General features: G+C 40.7%; 2 protein-coding genes and 1 pseudogene across 4 annotated transcripts; 2 read left to right on the top strand and 1 right to left on the bottom strand.

Annotated features, from left to right (window-relative positions):
* The first annotated feature begins 24 nt into the window (after positions 1–24).
* LOC145482160 (uncharacterized) lies at positions 25–1,062 on the top strand. The gene has a single exon (XM_081460766.1). The coding sequence runs from the start codon at positions 193–195 to the stop codon at positions 562–564; it is 372 nt and encodes a 123-aa protein (XP_081316892.1). The 5' UTR covers positions 25–192; the 3' UTR covers positions 565–1,062.
* Positions 1,063–4,629: 3,567 nt separating this feature from the next.
* LOC145482155 (endothelin-converting enzyme homolog) lies at positions 4,630–15,753 on the bottom strand. Of its 2 annotated transcripts, XM_081460760.1 has the most exons (18): positions 15,360–15,753; positions 14,364–15,218; positions 14,143–14,202; positions 13,699–13,815; positions 12,754–12,840; positions 12,233–12,369; positions 11,639–11,861; positions 10,281–10,379; positions 9,759–9,836; positions 9,158–9,261; positions 8,639–8,697; positions 8,452–8,503; positions 8,292–8,359; positions 7,923–8,050; positions 7,460–7,525; positions 7,129–7,224; positions 6,265–6,341; positions 4,630–5,647 (listed from the first exon to the last, which is right to left on the bottom strand). In XM_081460760.1, the coding sequence occupies exons 2-18, from the start codon at positions 15,159–15,161 to the stop codon at positions 5,548–5,550; spliced, it is 2,349 nt and encodes a 782-aa protein (XP_081316886.1). In that variant the 5' UTR covers positions 15,162–15,218; positions 15,360–15,753; the 3' UTR covers positions 4,630–5,547. The 2 variants fall into 2 exon arrangements, with proteins under 2 accessions (XP_081316886.1, XP_081316885.1); XM_081460759.1 differs by having other exon boundaries at positions 14,364–15,753.
* Positions 15,754–15,929: 176 nt separating this feature from the next.
* On the top strand, positions 15,930–21,158 carry LOC145482156 (prostamide/prostaglandin F synthase-like; annotated as a pseudogene). The gene is made up of 5 exons (XR_014048726.1): positions 15,930–16,079; positions 17,969–18,173; positions 19,193–19,244; positions 19,340–19,403; positions 19,911–21,158. The product of XR_014048726.1 is annotated as a prostamide/prostaglandin F synthase-like (transcript).
* The last annotated feature ends 1,801 nt before the right edge of the window (positions 21,159–22,959 follow it).

The following is a 22,959-nucleotide window of genomic DNA, read 5'->3' as shown; positions in this document are numbered from 1 at the left end:
AAAACACTCGCAGAAAAAAAAAAAAAAAACGTCTGTGGATAGACTATGATCAGCCAAGCTAATATTTTTATAGCACCTGAAACTGTAGTAGTGAAATACAACAGACCTTTCTGAGTTTTTTTAGCCGCGACGCGCGTGGCGGAGCGTTATTCTTTTTCCGCCCTGCGCGGACATTGCGCGCGTACTTTCCCAATGCGTGCCAAGGGATTCGGTTCTAGTCTCTCGCATCTGCATAAATCCAAAATGGAGGACGAAGATAAGGGCTTTCTCGAAGGCGTGCTTGAAGAAGAAGGCAAGACGAATGGAAGTGTTCTGTTGTCTTACGTGAATGTTCTTGGTGGTGCAGCCAGTAAAGTGAAGAACATGGCAGATGTTGATGTATGGCCCGATGTACAGCGTGTTAATCGTCTTGTAGATGTGTGGACCGTTGTGGGTTATTGTTTTGGCACGTTCACAGTTATGGGTACATTGTATTTCTCACTGAAGACGTACAGGGAAATGTTTCAGTGGAGAGCATGGGTGAAGTTGAGAAGGAACAGAGTCTTCAAAAAGGGAAGCAATTAATAGAATTTATTGTCGACTGCAAAGACGGCGGCAAAATGTTCAAATTAATCGTCCAGCCCAAGTGTGTGTTTGAGTAGAGTGTTTTGTAAACACACTGACGTTTGATGTGAAGTTTATATGAAATAAATCATTCTTCACTTACACTGACGTTTGGTTGAACTGAAGAAAAGTAGGCTTAACGTATGTTTCATGGAGGTAGGAGACTGTTTTTTTAATGAAATGGATGACCTGTTCACAAAAAGGAACAACAAAGAAGAAAGAGAAATTGGATTTCTTGTACTACAGAATATGTTTTTTTTGACGTTTAACTTGGGGATTTTACTTCAACGAATGACACTACATGTCACTCAATGCATCACCACTAATGAGTCACCTCGATCATCCTTGCCAGTATTATCTTAGATCTACCAAACAGTGAAAAGTAGAGTTCCAAAATCTTTTAAAGGAGATGGTCACTCCATAAAGATTACTTTTTTTTGTCTTCATCTATAGCAAGTAGACATTTCGGAGTTTTGAGCATGTTTGGCTCAAAATAATATGGCTCAAGAACAGCCATAACCCAGAGTGGTAGTTAAAATGGCTCTTTGGAAGCCATTTGGACAAAATCTCTTGGACGGAATGACGTCATGAAAATGCAGCCTGGCTGCTGAGTACTGTTCAAAATGGCGGCAGCAATGTTCAAATTTTGGGCTTCTTTGGAGACGAATTTCATAAGGAAAACCTGCATTTTAGAGGCTGAAACTTCGGTGAGTGGCTAAACTTAACTTGCAAGGTTTTTATTAGCATTGACAAAAAATATCCATTTCTTGGAGTGACCTTGGGGATCTGTGTTCACTAAAAATGACACAAATGTTACAATTAACCTGGCATATCTAATCGAATGTTTGGTAATCAAACTGAATTGATCACCAATCACTCAACTGGGGTCGGTAATCGAACATAATCAAACTCACACTAAAATTTGGTCAATCAAACAAAATCAAATGTTCAATTGCCGAACGGTCGACAATCAAACAAAATTAGATACTCCAGGAATAAATCATAGAACATTGACAGCTAAATCCCGTTAATTTGTCAGAATACACAACATAGCAGAAATGCTGAAATACTAGGCTAAATTTCCACCACTTTCTTGACTCTGGGCTCTGTTCCTCCTGAACAACAGCTGGCAATCATTGAGCTCAATGAAATAGATATATGGTAGATCACTGCAGTTCTGTATGCAACTTCAGCATTTTGTAAATAAAACTTGAAAGAAACTCGGGCTTGAACAGGATTTCAACCCATGTAGGTCAACATTATGCTTACTTTGGTGGTGGGGCAAGTCTGTTTTCACTACCCTTATAGCTTGATTAAGCGCAATCTTAAAGTTAAGCTGCATTCTAGGGTTACTGGACTCTGGAGTGAATGGTACTGGAATGATCAGTCAGGGTCAGGCTCTTAGCCAAGATTTGAAAAGTGGACATCCAAAATGTGCTACAGAGCATGCTCAAATGAGTAATTTATAAGGCAACTTATTATCCAACCGCAGTGAATACCGTCCAAATAACAGTACAGTTATACAGCGATATTGTACAGTTATTTGTACAGTAGGAAACCTGTTTGCTGTACAGGCCCATACGGCTCGTCAAAATATGGCAGAACTTGTAAAAATATACAGCAATAATACACACCAAAACATCTAATAAGATACGTATATGAAAAATGAAACAATTTTCTTTGGGAAGTGGCCGTCCACAGGATGCCTGGACACCCATCTGGCTAAAAGACTGGTCTGGATTTGCACTCTGTTTGTTGGGACTGTGTTGTGGTCTTGGGTAAGACAGTGTACTCTTGCAGTGTCTCTCTCTCTATATAGAAGAATAAAAGGGTGCTGGGGACCTATTAGGGAAACATGCCAAAATTTAGGAGAAGGAACTTGCAATAGACTAGCTTGCATCCCTCCATGTGTTAGCAGTGCTAACTTGTGTCCAGATGCTGTTAAGCATTAGCTTATCATCCAATTTATTGACGATTTGTGTATTGACCAGAGCTTCATCGACATAAGTACTTCTGAAATTCTCCTTATGTTATAAATCATCTACATATTTGATGAATGTTGTAGCATGCTCAGTATTGGGGTTCCCTGACCTTTGTGTGGATGCTTCACAGGTGCATGGCCATGTGAGTTCTACTTGAAAAGAACACACAGTCCTATGACCGAGGTTTGTTCTCGTTGAGTAATCCTGTCGGGGACTCAGATTTTTTCTTTGTCCCACGTTCGTGACAACATTTCACTTTTAATAATTAATCAGATAATTAATCTGTTAGCTTGTTGAGTTACAGTTTATCTTACGCTGACAATAAAAGGCTTTGCCAGACAGACTCCGAAATGGAGCGAACGTTGGTGCTGGGCCTTCTAAGCAGTATGCTGACAAAAGACCCCAAATAGAAGTTCAACGAGTACACAGGGGCAATACAAAGGCGTTGTTACACCAGACATGTCACCAGGCGATGCTTCGTACAAAGTGCAATTTTGTTGCGAAGTACACGCTCGAAGACGACGACAAAGACGTTGCTGCGGTGTAACACGTTGTACGGTCGCCGCAACCATTGCGAAAAGCCTTAAGGCTCAGTGGTTCTCACTAGTGCATAAGCCGACATACGCAGAAGTAGTAAAATGCTGATAAACAGTACGATGCCGATAATTAGCGCCTTTCGTTGGAAATTTTCCTAACAAAAGGCGCCAATTATCAACTTACTGCGTCTACGTATGTCGCCTTATGCTTACGCTTCACTTGTTTCCACTTCGTGTAACGTTCGCCAGCTCCAACGAAAACGTTGAAAGCTATGGTTATTTCAACCGTGGGAATGTTATACTGGGCAATTTTCCGAGTGCAGGAGCTAACATTTTAATAAACTTAAAAACAGTAAAAAACTCTAACAGAATATGAGAGGGAGATTTCTCCGTGTTCTGCCATAATCCGGTGGTTGATTTATTTAATCAAGATAACGAGTTGTCGGTGAACACTTTGTAACCGTTGTCTTACTTTAAACTGTAAATTTCAACATAAAGAGACCCGATTGACATTTTTAAACTACAACTGAAACTATTCACTTGTGCTGCTCGCATCTAAAATACACCAACGGCTTCTATGTACATAATGAAAACTTTTGAATATTATATACAACAGTTTTTTAAACTAACTACCTGGTTTAAGATTGCAACTAACAAACGAGATAAGTATACAGTCATTCATTATGTTAATTTTTTCCCAATGAAACACAATTAAACCAGAAAATAAATCAGTATAGGAAAAAAGCGAAGTAGTTGCAAGTTCATTTTAGTCGTTGGTAGGCTTTCCCGCGTTTGGCTCTTGTTGACAGGGGCGTAGCCAGGATTTTTTAAAGGGGAGTCACACTGTGTCAAAGTCAGGGTATTCACCAGACTGTCATGTCGTTTTTGCCACCTGTTGTGGGTTGTTTGCTTAAAAAAGGCTTACAAGGGGGGAGGGGTCCAGGGGCACCCCCCACCCCCCCTAGCTAGGCCCCTGGTTGAATTAGGGAATTTAAGAAAACGGCAACGGCAATAGGAACGGGAACGTCGCTGAACAAAACGGTTAATGAGAAGAATAATGGCCGTGCACGTGCGTTATAATTCTTGGTACATTTCTTTGCCATCCTACGAAAAATAACAACGTGAAATGTCCAAATTCTGCGTTTTCTGGAGAACGTGAACCGCGACGGATAATTTTCAAAAGTTATATTTCGAATTTTACGCTGTGTTCCATGATCAGTTTCGGGATAGTTTTGACAAAGAGAAACAATGACTTTAGAGTATCGCGAAATTAGTAGCCATGGAGCAGGCATAATATACATTCATTTTTTAATCGACGTTGTCCCCGCCGTCGCCGTCGTAGTTACTTAAACTCCCTACTTTAACTCCTTTAAGATTTCCCGCGCTTTCAGTGAGAATCACCTTCCGCCTTCCTCCTTCTACCTTACATAGGTGATCCAATGTTTTAGTACCTTATATATCACGTTTAAATTAAGCAATAATTTGATAAGCCTATTTTATTCATAATGTAAGATAAAAAATAACCTTTATTATAATATTTACCAGTGTTTATAGTGTTTAGAGCACAAAGGCTAGTGGGGCCAAGCAAACAACTGAAACAAATGATTCAAATTGAACATTATTGAATCGAAGTTATTAATTTTCTTTGGTTAGATTTCAAGTTTTTTTGTGACTCGACACATTACTCAGCGTTATCACTATCAGTATCAAGTGTACCGGGCCGGTTGGCTCAGTAAAGAGACGCGGGTTCAACTCCTGTTTTTGTTTTAGTTTTGCGCGCCCTCAGTGAACACCAACACCACGCTCTAACCAATCACAACACGCATGCTGTCAATTTAACCAATCAGAACTCGACAGGAAACCTAACGCTAAAGCTAGCCGCCACTTGCCTTACGCGAGTTTCCCGCACCTACTTGTTTTCGCGAGCTCGTAACCGACCACGTTTTCCCACGCTTGGCAACCGCGTGGTGAGGGTGGTAAAGGGGGGTATAGATCACGTTTCACGGAAAATAAAGCAGCCCTTTCACAATTCACGAAAGATACAACATTGGCATTTCACGCTTCACGGAAAATAAAAGAGAACGTTTTGGAAAATCACGGTTCACGGCGACTATGAAAATCACGATTCACGAGGAAAAAATTAGCCATTTCACATTTCACAGGAAAAAAAAAAGGGCCGAACATGAGTCACGAAAATACCCTTTACCACCATCTGTGGTCGATTCAAAGCCTTCGCGGGTTAGTTTGATCAGCCAGAGTGACTACTTTTAATTTTTATTTTGTTTTCAAAACAACCGTACGCGAGCCTCGACTTAATCGAGCTACAGTGACTAGTCTAAACACTATCGTACTATAGGCAGTTTTAAACAAAGTAATTTTTGATCCGGGCGTCCTCGATGATGTCAAACTCTTCATAAGTCTAGCTTCTACCAAATGTGACATTTGTCCGGAGGGTTCATCTTACTGCCAGGCGGACACTTGAATGCTTCAGCAAATGCTTGTAAGTTAGCGAGAGAACCCAGAACTCTGCAAGAAAAACATTAAACACGACAGTGAATGCAACCATTTGAAATTTCAGAATTAATCTAAAATAGTTAAATGATACTGGAAACTATGAAAACTGGAATTATAAGCGCCTCCTTGAGTAAACACTCCCCCTTGAAGACGAAATGTTATTTTGGGAACAAGAGCCTTTAACGCCCAAAAACTGCTATCAAAATAAGGGGTTCTATTCTAACAAGAAACCTCCCTATACAAGGTCCCGTCCACACTAGGCCAGCGGAATTTGAAAACGCAGCTTTATTTCTCCGGTCACGAAAACGGAGCTTTTCGAAAACGTTCTTCAAACCGGAGAAATTTGAAAACGTCGGCCTTGTGTTTTAGTGTGGACGGAAAACATTTTGAAAACGAAGTTTTCGAATACGATGACGTTACGATACCCTACCTGAGTTTTACTCAAACACAAATGCAAAATGACCGGTGATTGTTGCGTTTCCAAATTTCTCCAGCGTAGTGGGGACGGAAAACATTTGATGCATTTTCAGAGTAAAACCTCCGTTTTCAAATTCCTCCGGCGTAGTGTTGACAGGGCCTAACTGTCAATACAACACGTTTATTGGGCAATTATTTAATCGGCACGTTACCTAAATTTGTTTGGTGAGTGCGGGTCATCATCAAGCCTTACTTTCGCGACCTCCTCTCTTATGTCTGCACACCAGTTCTGCAGAACAAGAAGTTAACATGAAATGTCAACCTTCTATGCGACTTGATACGTTTAACAAAGTAAACATCCTTATTAAAGACGTCGTTCTACACTTCTCATCACGTGATAATCGTAGCTATAATGCGAAGCATATGAGCATCTCTGTCAGTTTGCTGTTAATTGTTTACTTTAGTCGAGGAAGAGTCTGGGGGAACGTGAAAGTTTCGCGGTGAAGACTGAAATCAGTATTAAGGTTGACTGAATGGCTGGGCTGTACGCCAGTATCCCTCTCCCACCGCATCGCAAAGAAAAAGAAAAGGAAAAATCAAGGCAGAAGCAAAACACTTCAACCAACCAGCAAAAAAACACAATTTAGTTATTCGTCGTATGGTTAGACGCTTATAACGAGTCTCAGTTCTTCTAACGACTGAGCGTCAAACACGATTCACTTCAAGATGACATTACAGCTTCAAAGAAACACAAGTGATTCCCGCAGCTGTGTGAGGTTGGTTTCCCTTTAATGATTACCGCGTCGGACTCCTGATCGAGCGGTCTGGGTTTGAGCGCTGGCCGACCCGGGGTGAATGTGTTGCACGAGACAGCTCATTCACCACACAGGAGTAACCTAGGTAACGGTCAACATTAGGACAACCTACTAGAATACTGAGGAGCAATCTACAATAAAATATCTTGCAAGAGGGGTAAAAATACAGCTGGTCTGGAAGCAATCTTTATCAATAAGTATTTTTTTCGTACGCTGGACTGTTGTGTTGTTCAGATTGGAAAAAATGAGGCAAAAATATACCTGTGCAAAGGCTAAGAAGAATGTTTGGTCAGGTGTCATATTCAGCAGTGGCAGAGGTGGTTCAGCGCCATTTTTACTTTCCCATTCTTTGTAGGCCTAACATGAGAAAAAAATACGGATCAATATACAAAAGTAAACACATAAAAATTGAATTGATTGGTTACTTTCTTTCCAGATCGTCAATTCTGGTTCCATTCGCACAACTGAAACTTCCTAGTATATCCATAGTCACTGCATATAAAAAGTGACAAGTGTTTCCTGAAATACGATCTGCGAGAAAATCTCCATGGTTTATGCCTGTTCTAAATTATAAATTAACGAGAATACCTACATTGTAAGCAGCTTTCAAGCCTCCATTATCAGCTATGTTTTCACCCAGGGTAACTTTTCCTTTCACCTGGCCAAAAAGTAGGAAATGGAAGAAAGACAGTTTTACGTCATAATTTTTAAATTATCTACTCATTGTCTCAAGAGCATCAAGCGCCAAGCTATATAAGTAATTATTAACTTACATAGATCAATCGATCAGTCAAGCAATAAATCAGTAAATCAATCAATCAATCAATCAATCAATCAATCAATCAATCAATCTATTGATCGATCGATCAAGCAAACAAACAATTAGCCAGTCAATTCTTCGCTCAAAATGTCCGTCCGTCCGTCAGTCAGTCAGTCAGTCAATCAGTACACAAATGGATGGATGGATGGATCATTTAATCAGGTTCGTTCAGACGTGTAATTCCCTCGTGTAATTTGTACTCTGTAGGGTTGCAACAAAGCTCTATTTTACTTACATGTTTATTAAAGTAGGAGAACTTTGAATACTGTTTAACCATACAATCACTTCTCGACTTGTACTGCTCCACAGATCTGTTGGTCCACCACATTACTCCATAATTCCCGTATTTATCATACATGCGACCTAGTAAACAAACATTAAATTAGCTGATAAAAGAAACCCTTGAAAATGTTCCTCAAAACATAAAAAACTGATCCGTGTAGACTGTCTCCGGTACTAAAAGTTCATACAGAATTCCTCGCCAGTACGGCTTTCGCACTACAGGGCTGTATAAATTGCGCATACACCGGTCTTCAGTGTCGTTTTAATGCTTCAACCGTAATAAATAATTGAAATTTTTATTTCTTAAACTTGTAATATTTACCAGAATTATCAAAGCCATGAGAAAGCTCGTGTCCCACAACAGAGCCAATCCCTCCAAAGTTGATGACTCTGCCGGCATAAAAGCAAGGAAAAATGAATGTGAATGAAGATAAATAGACAAGTTAACATCAAAGAATGCCTGCATTTCCAAATGAACTTACTTTGGAAACTTCTTGTCATAATACGGAGCTTGCAAAATCCCTGCGGGAAAAACTACAAGAAAAAAAGAAATGTTTATAAATAACCACACAAAAACCCTCTCAAAGGGTTTTAAATTATGACGTTTTGCTCGTGCATATTCAAGATACCGTGAAATTGGTTAAGAATCGACTCGTGGACTAAACGTACCGATCTGGTTCCGTGATGGACTGTAATAAGCATTCACAGTCGAAGGCGTCATGTACCACCTGCGAGGAAACAGAGTGGATAGATAAGAATTCACGCACGCGCGATGAAAATTTTTTATTGATCTTTGACATCTTTCAATTGGTTTTCCAACTTCTCAGCCAAATCAACGCGCCAATAGCCGCTCACGCAGTTTATAAAATGCCCTCAGCCAAGCTGACTTAGGTTTCACAGGGTGCTTGCTATTATGCCAGGCAGAGACCCCAATGCAATCCCCCGCATTCGTGCAGATTAGTGAAAATCTACTGAAGAGAAGTAAGCAACGAGCCGAGTCAACCGACTTGTCAAAATGGAACGCCAAATTTCAGTCCGTCGGGTCAGACTGATCAAAGTGGATCACCTCTATAGGTGGTCCAAAATATTCCGGTCAGACCGAACCGAAACGGACCTTTCCATTTTTCGGGATTTTTGGCATAATGGAAAGCACCCAAAGAGCCTGATTTGAATTATTCATAGCCTTACTTATATTTGTCCACTGGCTCTCGAAGACGCTTCAGAGTTTTCATTTGTTGAAAGTCATCAGAATTCCTTTTGTTCTGGAAGAACTCCATCGGCTTGAAATTTAGCTGAAAGAAGAACGAAAAACCCGCAAAATCACAATCTTACGTCTAGTAAAAAAAAAAAAAAAAGAATTATGAGATGCACAACTTGTTCTACATCAGTCGAGGGAACAACTGCTGTTTTTTTGGCCAATCTTCTTTGAAACGCTCGTAAAAGTAGCTAGCACAAGAACTCGAAAGTACTGTAAACGGATGTCACGACATCATGGCGCGGGAAAGATTGCCTTTTTTACAATAATGGTTGATTTTTTTACTTGAACGATTTGCCTCTAAAAGTGTTGTAGGGTCCTGTTTCATCACCATTGCAATCAGGGAAAATATCTATCAAAGTGCTTTTTGTTTGCGAGTTTTCCTTACAACGTTTAAATAGTTCTTGTTTCTCAGTTCGACTTCATATCCGGCCCCGGGCAGCATCGTAATCGTCAGGAATATGTCAATATTTCAAATATTGCGTACGGTGTTTGAAATGTACCGCCGGTATTGCACGCAGAAGTTCTACTTACCCCGTCGTATTTTTCCTTTAATTTTTGGGGATCTTTTATGTAGTCTGGAAACCCAATCATATCCACAACGGCATCCGCCTTAATTAAGGACAAAAAAATAGTAAAATCCTTTTAGTTGGCAGTCGTCGCTTTCTGTAAGGATTACGGACTGGTATCGCTTTTTATATCCTGCCTGGCTGACTTTATATTACAAGGACAAATCAGTAAATGAAGATGAATCTTAAAGGAGCTCAGTCACGTTATTTTGACCACTTACAAAATTACCTTTAAACTGAAGGAAACCTGAAAATAGTAGCGTACTGACATAGAAAATCACCAAAGAGATAAAAATAAACCATAAAGGAATACGGATCGTTAACGATGGAGAAGATTGACACGGATTACAAACGACGAACTCGAAAAATTTAGGCTAAACGTAGGTCCTTTACTGAAAGCACGCGAATCTCGTTCGAGAGGTTACATTATACCCAAACTTGTTCTCGCGTGGTCCCATTGCCGAAGAATTCAAAAAGTGTATGGTACCTTGTCTTCAGCTGCTCGGCGGGTCTTGTCATCCATCCAGTCAAGATCTGGTAAACCTTTCTTGAACGATGTACGTATTGCGTCAATCATCTCGGTTGCCTAGAAACATTTTGTAACATTGTAAATACATTTTTTCAGTTTTCAAGTGTATCCCGTTACTCTCACTACTTCCCATAAACAACACCGTAAGAAGCACAATAACTGAAAATAACGATATCCTGTTATTGGAAACCCTCTTCAGATCCCGGGGTACTCTGTAAATCTTTGAGTAGGGGTGTGCCGTTGGGATACTGAAACTCTTACCCTATACTAGACCATGATCAGCTTGATTTTGCAACCCTATTCTAGACTAGCGCCAAAAATCTCTACCTTATCACAGACTAGACTATCCCGGGCTTAAGATACCCCTTATTTATATTAACCATTGCTAACTTTACAATAACTGGAGGGACGGGGCACCTTGTATTATGGTACAACAAGAGACCTACTTCAAAGGCATCTTTTCAGCTACGTACAACAGTCAAAAAAAGTCAAAAGTCTCGTCAGTTTAGGAATCTTCAAATTAACCAAAAATGACTTTGAATTTAGACTGCAGAAGTAACGCACATCTCCTGTACGACAAACCAAGCAGAACGTTCTAAAGAAACTTTTCGCTGCGTCGGTGAATAAGAAAAAACACTCAGTAACGAGCCACGACAACTTTTAGTCCATGAAGGTAAAGTGACAGTCGTTACTGCGCCTTTCAATAACATTCGGACTCTAAAATTCAAAGCTCAACCGACAAATGCGTTTTTCGCTACCGTCAATCAAATGTTCGGCGGCTCCTCCCAGCTTCCGACTACTGCCGAGCACTGTTTCGTTGTCTGGACTGTGCTCAACGATTTGATTATCGCGCGTTCGGCAGTAGTCGGAAGCAGGGAGGAGCCGCCCAACATTTCATTGACGGCAGCGAAAAACGCATTTGTCGGTTGAGCTTTGAATTTTAGAGTCCGTATGTTATTGAAAGGCACAGCTTTCCCCAAGGCTACAAAAGTTCCCTCGCCACCGCTACTGAATTTGTATCACCTCGGGTTACCTATCGTCGCTCGCAGAAACGGCCAAGTGACACGTAGACCATCTAATTGCAATATATTTAGAGAGGAAGCCACATCAGCCTTAGCTGGTTTTCATGCAGGTCCTCTGTCCTGGTCGAATTGGAATTTGGAAATGTTGGTTTTTGTGGAGGGAGGAAAACCGGAGAACCCGGAAAAATCCCCTCGCAGCAAGGCGCATGGGCCGGAATAGAACCCAGGCCACACTGGTGGGAGGCGATCGCTCTCACCACTGGACCATCCCCTATCTAGTGCCTATCTAAGTACCTGTTGTTTACTGCTTCCTTCAAAGGCCTTCTCAATAAATAGAGATCCCAGTGCCATTCCTATGGCGTCGTCAGTCTCTCCCATACAGCGCTTCCACAAGTCTTCTGATCGCTTGGAGCCGGTGAGCACTTTGACAAGATCCTCGTGCGCGTTACGGAATTCTTCCGATAATGACGGGGCCAGGCTCGCCACAACTCGCCACATCATGTAATTATTTAACACCCTGGAAGAAATGTAACAATATTAATTTGTGGGCATAGCGTCGGGGGCGAGGGGTTACTCTCTTTATTGGCCTATCCGGAGAGGCTCCGCCCAAAATGGGGTACCTTTCTCAGGCTTCTAGCGGTCTCCGAAATATCAAATAAACCGTTGAGCTCAAATTATTCCACGTAATGATATTTCGACATATCATTTAGCTAATTTCCACCACGTCCAAAGCCCGCCATAAAAAAGTTATATAAAAGTTCTTCTGAAAACTTTGGACATCTCCACTGGGGTGACTCGATCTGCATAAAGTTTGCAATTATTTAAGACTCAAAGTTCCATTAAAAATATAATCCCATCTCTTTTAACATCATGTACGAAACTCCTTACCCTTGTGAAGCTTTGGCTATGACTGGCGACAAGGCAGCAAGATAACGTGTAGCATACACCACCACCTCTTCTTTCTCTCCAATTTGCATTTTTGGCATGTCTTTAAACTGGCTCTTGAAAAAATCAAGCCAGTTTATCTGAAAGCAATGGAAAAGACATTTAAGTCAGACTTCGGCCCCTGCAAATTGAAATCCAAGCTCCATGTGTTTCTTTCTTGCTTTAAGGGAAGGGACATCAAGCAAGGGAGCCTACTTCCATTGCTCGATTGTGTCCCTTTGGAAGAGTGACGCTGATGACGTAGAACCATGAAGTGTTTCTGATTGATGGTTGCTTGGTTACAAATTTTAAGCGCAAAAAAAGAAAAAACTAATCAGAGACCTAAATTTTGGAGTCAAATTGCAGATCGGTTTGGCAAAATAAGTAAAGTAAAGTAAAATCCTTTATTTAAAACACGATTATGAAGAGAGAATGAATGAAGAGAGACTTCTTTTCAAAAATGGTCTGGCTAGGAATACCCTTACCTCTTTACAAAGCTTTTGAAGTTTCATGATGTTTGTTTTGTTGTATATCTCATCGATTTGGCTCCTGTTCTCATGAGGCACAAAAATCTGATAAAGAAACACCACACGATTCAATATTTAAAAAGTTCTAACATGATCCATTTATTGTGTGAAGAACCTGGGAATGACTTTGGTTAAACCAGGTTCAGTTTCAGGTCCCAGATGAAAGGACAGAGGACTCCCACATGAAAGACGGGGGTGCTTGTCGTACCTTTTAGGGGTTAAAAATACGGTTTTGGTACCTCTCAGGGTGTTCAGCCTCAAAAGGTCCACAGCGGGAGCTTATGCAGTACCTTCAAGGGTATCGTGCCGAAAAAATTTCCAGGAGAAAATGTGTACCTCTTAGGGGTTGTTTAAAACATTTCTGAGGAGCACCCACATCCCTTTTAAATGGGAGACCCCCTCCCGGACCCAGGACCACCGTCAAATCGAATTCATGATTAGGGTCAGATATAAATACAGCCGAACCCATATTAAGCGGCCACCTTTTGAATGGCCACCCTTATTAGGAGGCCAGTAATCAAGGCCCCAATGAGGGCTTATCTAAAGTTTTTCCCTCTATTAAGCGGCCAGCCCCCTTTAAGCGGCCACTATCCAATTCCCTGAGGGTGGCTGTTAAATAGGCGTTGAACTGTAACAAATTCATTTTTCTGCAGTCCTTCAGACTTAACCTACACTTAACTCAAAGTGTGGAAAACAGTGAGAGGATTTAACACTAGAGGATTAAAAACAGGATTATTTTTCTTTGGATTAGCATTATTTGGCTTTTGGATGTCCATCCATGGTCAGGAGTTTGGGGTGCCTGGGTAGCCAGACACTGTATACCGCCAATATATATACGTGGTTAAATTTCCGTCTGCAATGCAGGCTGGAGTTTGGTTACTGTTGATCAAAAGGAAGACAAACCTGTGCCAGTTTCATTTCCAGTTCCAGGACTTCTCGCATCTGATGTCTTGTTTCATTTTCCTTGCCTCCCAGCAACACACCAACAGTCGTCATATACTTCAAGTAAGCCACCAGTTTCTGTCAACACAAGCCATTCAAGTAAGCTCCATACTAGTTTCATGTTGGGGACAGGAAAGGGTTCTGCATCAGAAATTTTGTTTTGTTTTCTTCCAAGTTCAGGTTGTGTTTGATATTTTTTAGCTTGTTTGATACAAGATTTTCTGTGGCAAGCTTAACATATCACTTTTTCTCTGTTTTTTTGCGTAATGTATCCTTTGGGTAATTACTCAACCCCGCACCTCAAAAATACCAGTTGCAGTATAATAGTTCTGTCTGAAATATAGAGCTTTTTTAACTTTCTTGTAATTTCAATTTTAAACAGTGTATTTTTATAAAGCAACTCACCGGGTCAGACATATTCTTGAGGTAATAAGTCCTCGAGAGTGTAAGTCCAGCCTGATCAACCTACAACCAAATAACAATTCAGAACAATTGGGTAAGTCGGGGATTGCTCGCGTTTTAAGGTTGCGGTTGTGTTGCGTTTTTCTTTCGAGTAAGCTCGTGCAAACAAAGAAAAACCACGGGCATCGACTAGAATTGTATATTTCATTTGTTATTATTATTACCTTAAGGATATTTTTGGCAGAATTTTTATCATCTGCGTCGACATCTGTGTTAAAGAACACAGGAACCGAATACCTGTGTACTCCTTGAAGCGTTTTGTTGAAATCGAAATTGAACGAGTTCCAATCCTGGGTGACATTCCACCCTCCAAGTTTCTTCATAATGTCCAGAAGCGGTTTTGCTCCCTTCTTGTTGATTGCTGTCAAATTCATGCATGCGTCGTAGAAAGTCTTCGATTTCTTTATGGCTTCAGAGTTAGTGGCTGCGCCAGTCAATAATTGCCGCACAGTTCTCTCGTTATTTTCCTGCAGAACTGAGTATATTCCCCAGAACGCCTTGCTTTCAGGAATGGGGTTATTCTGAGCCCATCCACCGCACGCAAACTCGTAAAAATTGTCGCATGGATTAACCGATCGGTTCATGGAGTGAAACATATGATGAGCGGCGTCAATACAGCCCTCAGTGACACACACTGCTTCCTGCTTAGCTCCAAACAACGATTTACCACTCCGTGTGAGCAACGCTGACAACACGATACAAATAATGATCAAAACGGCTATGATTGCTACAAGAACGGTGGTCTTTGTGAGCTGCAGTTTACAAGGGCAACCTAGGCTTGTTTCACCTTTCGCAGAAGAGACAGAGAAACGAACATCGGGCTCACCATCCTCCACAGTATCTGTGATCACCAATACTGGATCGCTTAGTTGACCATCGTCCCAAGAATCTTCGCTGAGCAGAGGAACATTCGTTGTTTTATCACTGGTTTCAGCGCGAGTATAGTCTCTTGTTGACGACATTTTTTTCGTCTTGCTGCTTGCAACTATCGAGATAATTCGCTGAAAATGGCACCTGTCCTAACGATCGAAGAAGACAGAAGAGTTTCACGATTTTAAATGATCACCTTTTAAAATGGCCGTCGGGCCGGCAGAAGCCAAAAATGCACATAAACAAATATTTGGTGCGACTTGAACACAACTACAATCACTCTAACATGCCAGAGAGCCTGTTTGGATTGCCTTAATGAAGGCAGGTAAAGTCTAAAATCCGGCTTTCTGCGGATTATTTTTCGTTTAGAGCGGAGTACACCATTATGCAAATCTCGGGGAAAGCGGAAGCTTCGGCAGCTTTTAGATGCAAATATGTAATCTAGTGAATGACACTTGCGGAGTCGTCAAGGAGCTGTAGACGTCCGCAGCCTCCATCCCATTCCACCACCACCCCTCCCCGCTACACACACATACACACACAAATGTTGCGTCCTTTTCCTTATGTAAGAATCGTAGCCGTGTACCCGTCGATAAAATACTTAAATAAACGGAAAAAGCGAGGTATGTTTTTCTACGGCTTAATTGGCGCATATTTTGCCGCGATCACACGGCCAACGGGAATCCGCAGGTCCACGCAGAGGGGCCTGTTCGAATTCTTGCGTCGAACATTATGATCATTGTCATTCTGTTTTCTTTTTCTCTCTTTTTCAAAGAAGTTGTGAGTAAAGAAAGCTTATGTATGCAGGTCCGTGAGTCTTGTCGATTTCTGCCGCGTTCCATAGACTTGTCACGCAACCTACTGTATTTTTCGTGTCACGTGACTAATTGACAGGTTTGAGCAAGGCCTGTTTTGAACCTTGGAACCATTTTTCGTGTGCGAGCATTTAGTTCGCCATGGATTTGAGCAAGGTCGCTCAAAATATCATAAAATGTGTCGCTACTGGAGAGGTAGGAACTGAAATATTTTATTGATAACTTCTTGGTGATGTATTCCTTATCTTCAGTGATTATTACACCCACCCAAAGATTTGATATTCCAAATTTGTATGCTAAAGATTTGTCAGTAGTTGGAGCTTTCTCAGTCTTCTCAGTGTTGAATGTAGCTTTTATTGTCCTTGCAAAAGATTATTTTTTTTCATTTCCAGCTAAATTCTTTCCTTATTCGATGTTTTTCATCACATTTTAAAGTTGCCAATTACGTAACAACTTGGAACTCGTGGTTCTCAGATGGGCATGATGTTAGGCACGTTATGACATAACTATTTAAGCTTAAAACAATTAAGAATAAAACGAGAAAAATCCAAATATTTTGGTCATCAGTGGAAGAATTAACTGAATACCCCTTTATGAAATCATAGCAAAGTAATGAAAATAAATTAAAATTAAAGAAATTTAAAAACAAAACAATCTTAGTCTCACTCAGTTGACTGAGAAATTAAACAATGTTGTTCATTAGAAGGTGTGGTGGCTGAGTGATCGGGCTGCTGGATTTTAGGTCAGACATTCCAAGATTGAACCCTGGCTACAGTCATTGTGCTGTGTCCTTGAGCAAGATATTTTCTTCTCACAGTACTTTTCTTATACTTCCCTTGGAAGTAGAGCTACAGTATGGGGTAACCTAACAAGATGCTGCTGGGAGGGGTTGGGGGGGGGGGGGGCAGCCCATCCAGGAACAGTTAATGCTTCTTGTAACTTCACTCTATAGTAACTATAGTTTCGTACCAGCATTAATGAACCACTTGACCTCTACAGTTAATAATTTGATTGGCACAGATTTAACCCTAAAGCCTGGTTTTCACTAGTAATGCAAGCACAAGTGTAAACATAAATGCAAGCAGTAGGGATGACCCAAGTGAAAACGAAATTTGACACAAACACAAGCACAAGCAAAATCATCTGAACCTTTCAAACTGTTTAGGCTCGAGGTAATCTGGGTCCAGTGTTTTCTTGGCCAAACTCAACCACGTGTGGTAAATATCCTTGTGCTTGTGTTATGCCTGAGTGGTATTTCGTTTTCTTTTGTTGCAGCACAAATGCAAGCATAAGCGCAAGAAGAAGAAAAAAAATTGATCCTTGGGTTGTGCTTGCGCTTATGCTTATGCCTGCATCAAGACCATTTTCACAGTGAAATGAGAATTACTATGTTTGCACTTGTGCTTGCATTGCTAGTGAAAACCAGGCTTAAGTAAATAATGCTAAATTAGTCATTAATGATCTATCTTTCTGAACAGAGAAGAGGCACATTGAGCGGTCTGGATTTGAGCCCGGCCGGAGATCATTATGTTGTGTTCTTGGGCAAGACAGTTTACTCTTACAGTGCCTCTCTCCACCCAGGTGTATAAATGGATACTGGTCAATTTAATGCTAGGGTAAGGGAGGTACCGGTAACCCTGTGATGGATTAGCATCCCATCCAGGGTAAAAATGGTTAAGTCGGTATACAAGCCAAGTGGACCATAAGGTTGATGCTCATCCAGGTTTCTGTAGCATGAAGTGAATATGAATATTTCTACTCCCCCCTGAATGGGATGTTAGTCTATCGCAGGGTTACCCCCAGTGTTATGTTCGCTGATACCCATTTTAAACACCTGGGTGAAAAGAGGCACCCTGAAAGTAAAGTGTCTTGCCCAAGAACAAAACACAATGTCCCCAGCCAGGGCGCAGACCTCTTGATCTGGAGGTGAGTACACAAACCATGAGGTCACTACGCCTCCACAGCATTCTGTTCAGGTAGGAGTATAGATACTCCTAGTCGCTTCATGCTACAGAAACCGGGATAAGTTCTGTTTGTATGGGCCACTGCTCTGACGCAGAGTTTACCTTTACCTTTGTTAACAGATGGTGGAAGTGCAGAGTTTATGGGCCAAGCAAACTGCTGTGGTTGTGTTTCTGCGTCGCTTTGGATGACAGTTGTGCAGGTTGTGGTCGACTGAACTCAGTTCGGTCAAGCCACAGCTTGATGCACATAAAGTGAAGCTCTATGGTGTGGGATTGGAGGAATTAGGTCTAGAAGAATTTCAAGAGGGAAAGTTTTTTACTGGAGGTTAGTTATATAAAATACTAACAAGAAACACATGATACAGGTGAATTTTGAATTGAGGTCTGTCAGTTTGAAAGGAGGATATGTGGAAATGAGGATATGTGGCATTATTTTTCATTTTGATTGCTCAAGGGAGGAGTTACTCCGCACAGTGGACGATAGCAGAAGCCCATGGCATCAGCCCCTGGCTATAAGGGGAGCCTCTGCTTGAAGGGTTTCCTCTTTTAGGCTGAAGATAGATCAAAGTACACTCCTTCCCCTGGTGAGATGGAGATAATCACTCTAGAGGCATAAATGTCACCAGGCTCATCCTCATCCGGCACTTACAAACTTCAAGTTAACCCTTTGACTGCCAATGGCGCATACCGTATATGCGTTTTGAATGGTCGTGCTCCCACTTGTGACATCATTAATTTAAACGTCACCAGTTATTCTTGATAAGCAGATAGTAGAGCTAGGATTGATCTATCCGCCCAACAGGTGCTTTTGGATATCGATGGCATTCTGATGTAGCAATTGATAAACAACATTATCAGTTTTGGTGCAAAAGGGGTGATAAAATGGCCCATTATACCAGGGTCCTACAATTGATCAGGGTCCCATTTCCAGGCTTGGCCCATGATAAACATGAACTTTTTACAGCAGCCAGAAAGAATATGAAACACAAATGGTAGTGAGAGTAAAAGGGCCAAGAAAAAGGAAAGGAGATTGGCAAGAAAAAAATTCGGAATGGGCAATCGCAAAAATCCAAATTTTAGCTTAGTGTGTGCTCCAAATTAAAATATTGTACATTTTTGTACTTAATCTTGGGGAAGTCCATCTTTTTGGTAAAAAAAAAATAGCTTTTTCAACAGAACTAAGGTTTATTTAGCGTCATGGTAGCCAAAAACCTGATTTAACGGTTAAAAACGGCAATTTTTTTGTGAAAATTTGGCAGTCAAAGGGTAAAGCCTGACATTGTATATCTGTCAAAAGAAATCTTTGTAGACTGACTAATGTTGTTTTGTATTGTTTATTTATAGAGTTGTATCTTGATTCTAAACAGCAGTGTTATAAAGACTTAGGATTCAGAAGGTATAACAACATTTTGCCCTTTCCTTGTCCCTGCAGTAGGCCAGGCTATGTTATGTTTTTAGTATTAAAATAGAGGTTTACTTTCTGTTATTAAGGTACAATGTTGTTTCTGTCCTTGGAGGACTGGCAACTAAAGAAACAAGATCTTCCCTCGCTACGGTGAGAATTTCTTTTTTTAATTTCTAATAAAGAAATCTTCTATTTTTATTTTTTAATTTGCTTTATGACATACTTTAATTTCAATTGTGGATTTAATCTTATACTCAACTTATCAGTAACATTTAAACAGTTAAACAAAATATATATAGTATTTGCTGATCTTCCCAGATGGGAATGCTTGTAGGTTAGGGCAATATTTTGCGGTATTTTGCTAGTCTTTACTAACGCCAGTTGTGTTGTGCAAATATCCATACCCTTCCCATATTGTCTGGTGTCCCCTGCTCCACCCATCTCAAAATTCCAGCATAGCTCAGTCACAATCTCCTTTCAAAAATTGGAATTGTCCTTGAAAATCCCTTAGAGACGTAATGGCATTCCTTCCGTAGGCTGGAGTAATGGATATTTCAAGGAGCTGCATTGTTGATATATGTATCTCATACTTTTGAAAATGTTCCTCTCCCCTTGTTGACCGTTTTGAAATATTTTTGGGGGTGTTTCTCCATTCAGGCCAATGCAAAAGGTATCAAAGGTAACTATCGCGGTGATGGCTTACTGAATGGCGGCATGCTGATTGTGACAGCAGGGGGAGAAAAAGTGCTACTTAGTTACAAACAGGCCTCACCTGGAGATCATGTGTCTAACAAACAAATCCTTGAAGTTCTTGGTATACCCTCAGACGAGCCAAAGAAGGAAGAAAGTGAGTCTGCGTCATCAGGTGGGGCAGACTGTGGCTGTGCTGCAAAGGAGGGAGAATCATAACATTGTGTGGATTCACAGACTAGTTTTGAAATGTTACATTCTAGATAGAAAAGTCTGATTATAAGGGATGGACCATTATTTTTTAGGGAGGGCTGTGGCATGAAATTTTTCTCTCACCTTTAGGTTGTGCATAATGTATTTTTTGGTGTGCAAGACCATGTGCAAGAATTTTTTTAAAAGTCAAACACGGGACCTGTGTAGTAGGAGGCACCCCCTCGATTTTTTTGCCATGGCTCTCCTTGCATGAGTTTTCAGAAGTTTTTGCTGTGCAGAAATTTAATTTTTTTTTTTTGGAAATATCCTAATCTGCTCCCTGCCCCCTCAAAAAAAATAATGGTCCATCCTTGAAATATTTTTGGTGACTTTTTCCATTATGGAAATTGTACAAGACTTTCCTGTAAGGTGTACCTCAACTTGAATTTCATTGTCTTTGGTGGTTTTTATGATGCTATTGTGTTAAATGAAAAGCAACACATATAGTGGATGTAATGTTTGAGTTGTCGGGACATCCTGCATTTAAGTTGATCACAGCCTTCTAGGGTTGAATGTAAGCCAAAGAGAAATTGAAAATTATATTTGCATGCATTTATGTAACTTAAGTTTTCTTTTGGAATATCAGCTCTCTCTCTCTCTCTCTCTCTCTCTTCAAGACTGAGCATGAATTTGCATTTTCTTGGGCACTTTTTATGATGCCATTGTGTTAAATGCCAAAACAAACGCATGGTGGATGAATGTTTGACATGCCTGGATATCTGCATTCAAATCACAGCCTTGAAAATTTGTGTCCGTCCCTACTTTTCAACCTTTCTGGATTAGCGACAATATATAGAAATTAAAGGAGAAATATTTGCATACATTTATGTATTCTGACAAATCAGTTAAGATTGTCATCATATTTAAGGACATTTGATGTTATTAGTGAGAACTTATTCGCACAAATGAAGGAAAATATTTGTCATAACTTCTGACGAAATGAATAAAACAGGATAATTTTTGTGTGTTCCTGAAGTGTCTTTTTAGGGTATCAGAGTTGCCCTGGGGAGGGGGGGACACTCACATTCAAAGGATGGGGGTGCCTGTCGTGGCTTTTAGTGCTTAAAAAAGCCATTTTGGTACCTCTTAGGGTGTTCAGCCCGAAAAGGTCCACAGCAGGAGTTTTCGCTGTACCTTTAATTTTAGGGTATTGAGCTGAAAAAAATATGACAGTAGGTAATGAGTTGTTTTAGAATTGGTATCTCTTAGGGGTGACAAAAAATTTCGAGCCACGCCCACTTTTCAAAATTTCCATCGAGCACCCCTGTTCTTTCATATGAGAGTTCCTCCTGGGCAGGGAACAGGTGGGGATGTGAATAATAATTATTAATAGTGAAGGTTGACTACTGCACTCAATAAGAAGTAGTCTTTGAATGAAAATGCAATAAACATGAAGCTTGTGCTTGTTGTATCAAAGATAATTCAATGTAAATATTTATTCAAAGTGCTACCATGACGTGCTCATCCAAGAAGACAATATAAGGAAGAGAGGTATCAAAACTTTGCCACAGAAAGTGTGATCTTCCCATCCATCCAATCTAGTCTAATTTAATGTTATCTTCCTCCAATAATGACAATTAATTATTCCATTACACCAAAACGATCTTTGCTGTGTGGGTCAAGTTACCTCTCAAATGTAACATTTTATACTGTTCACATGATAAAAGATCAACATTCATTATTATGATATTGCAAAACAACAGAGCACCACTGTTATCAGTGGCAGATCTAGGGAAGGGGCCCAAGGGCCCCACTTATGTTGGGTAAAAAAGGAAAAAATTCACAGAAGGGAGAAAAGCAAGCAGGGCAAGCAAAACAAAACTGCCCCCCCCCCCCCCCCTTGGCTCAAGGTCTGGATCTGCCACTGGTTATATGTTCTGAACATTCAACCAGATAATTGGCAGTGACGTTATCACACATTCATGAAATTCATCCATTCTTAGCTTTCAAGGATAAGAGGGAAAAAGGAAGATAACAGCAAAAAAGAAAATTCAAAAAAGAAAAAGGAAAAAAAAGACCCCGACCCCGGCCCCGCGTTTTACTGACACCCCGACTGACACCCAAAACTCAGAACTCCTTCCTCAGACCCCGAAATCTCAGACCCGACCCCGAAAACTCAGACCCCTCGAAATTAAAAAAAAATTAAACTCTTCTCAATTCTTATCACGCAATGGTCACGCAATGTTCATAGGCAACAGCCAGAAAGGAGCGAGATATTTATCTTCTCCGGTTTATCGCTGTCGCGTCGATCAAACAGTGAAAAACTAAGAATCTCCTAAACTTGATCCCGAAAACTCAGACCCCTCGAAATAAAAAAAAAGAGAAAAGATTTAAACTCGTCTCTATTCTTATCACCTGAAATGTTTTATGGTCACGCAATGTTCATAGGTAACAGAGGACCGCGCGACGTCATGACGTATAGTCAGTACTTGTTGTTCATTGGTTAATGTGTATTTGCGTCACCGGTGGAAAAATTGGCGGGCTGCACCTTTCCAACGGCGAAACCAACAGGCCTGGGAAGAATCATTGGAAAGGATTTTAGAAAGTCTACCTACGGCGACATGAGAGCTATGAATTCGCGACGAACGACAGACTACTTCAGCGAAATAGGGAAAGCGATACCAATGGCAAGATAGACCGACAACGAATTTCGGAACTGAGAGTGCAGTGATCGTTTTTAACGTCTGAGTCGAGGTGAAAACGCATTTTCAGCGTTTTAAATGTGTTTTCCTCTCTCACGCGCGATGTCGACGGGTCGTGAAAC

This window comes from Orbicella franksi, chromosome 3 (assembly GCF_964199315.1).
Source record: "Orbicella franksi chromosome 3, jaOrbFran1.1, whole genome shotgun sequence".
NCBI classification, from domain to species: Eukaryota; Metazoa; Cnidaria; class Anthozoa; order Scleractinia; family Merulinidae; genus Orbicella; species Orbicella franksi.
Note: the sequence above shows the minus strand (reverse complement) of the source record. Positions and strands in the feature narration are given on the sequence as shown.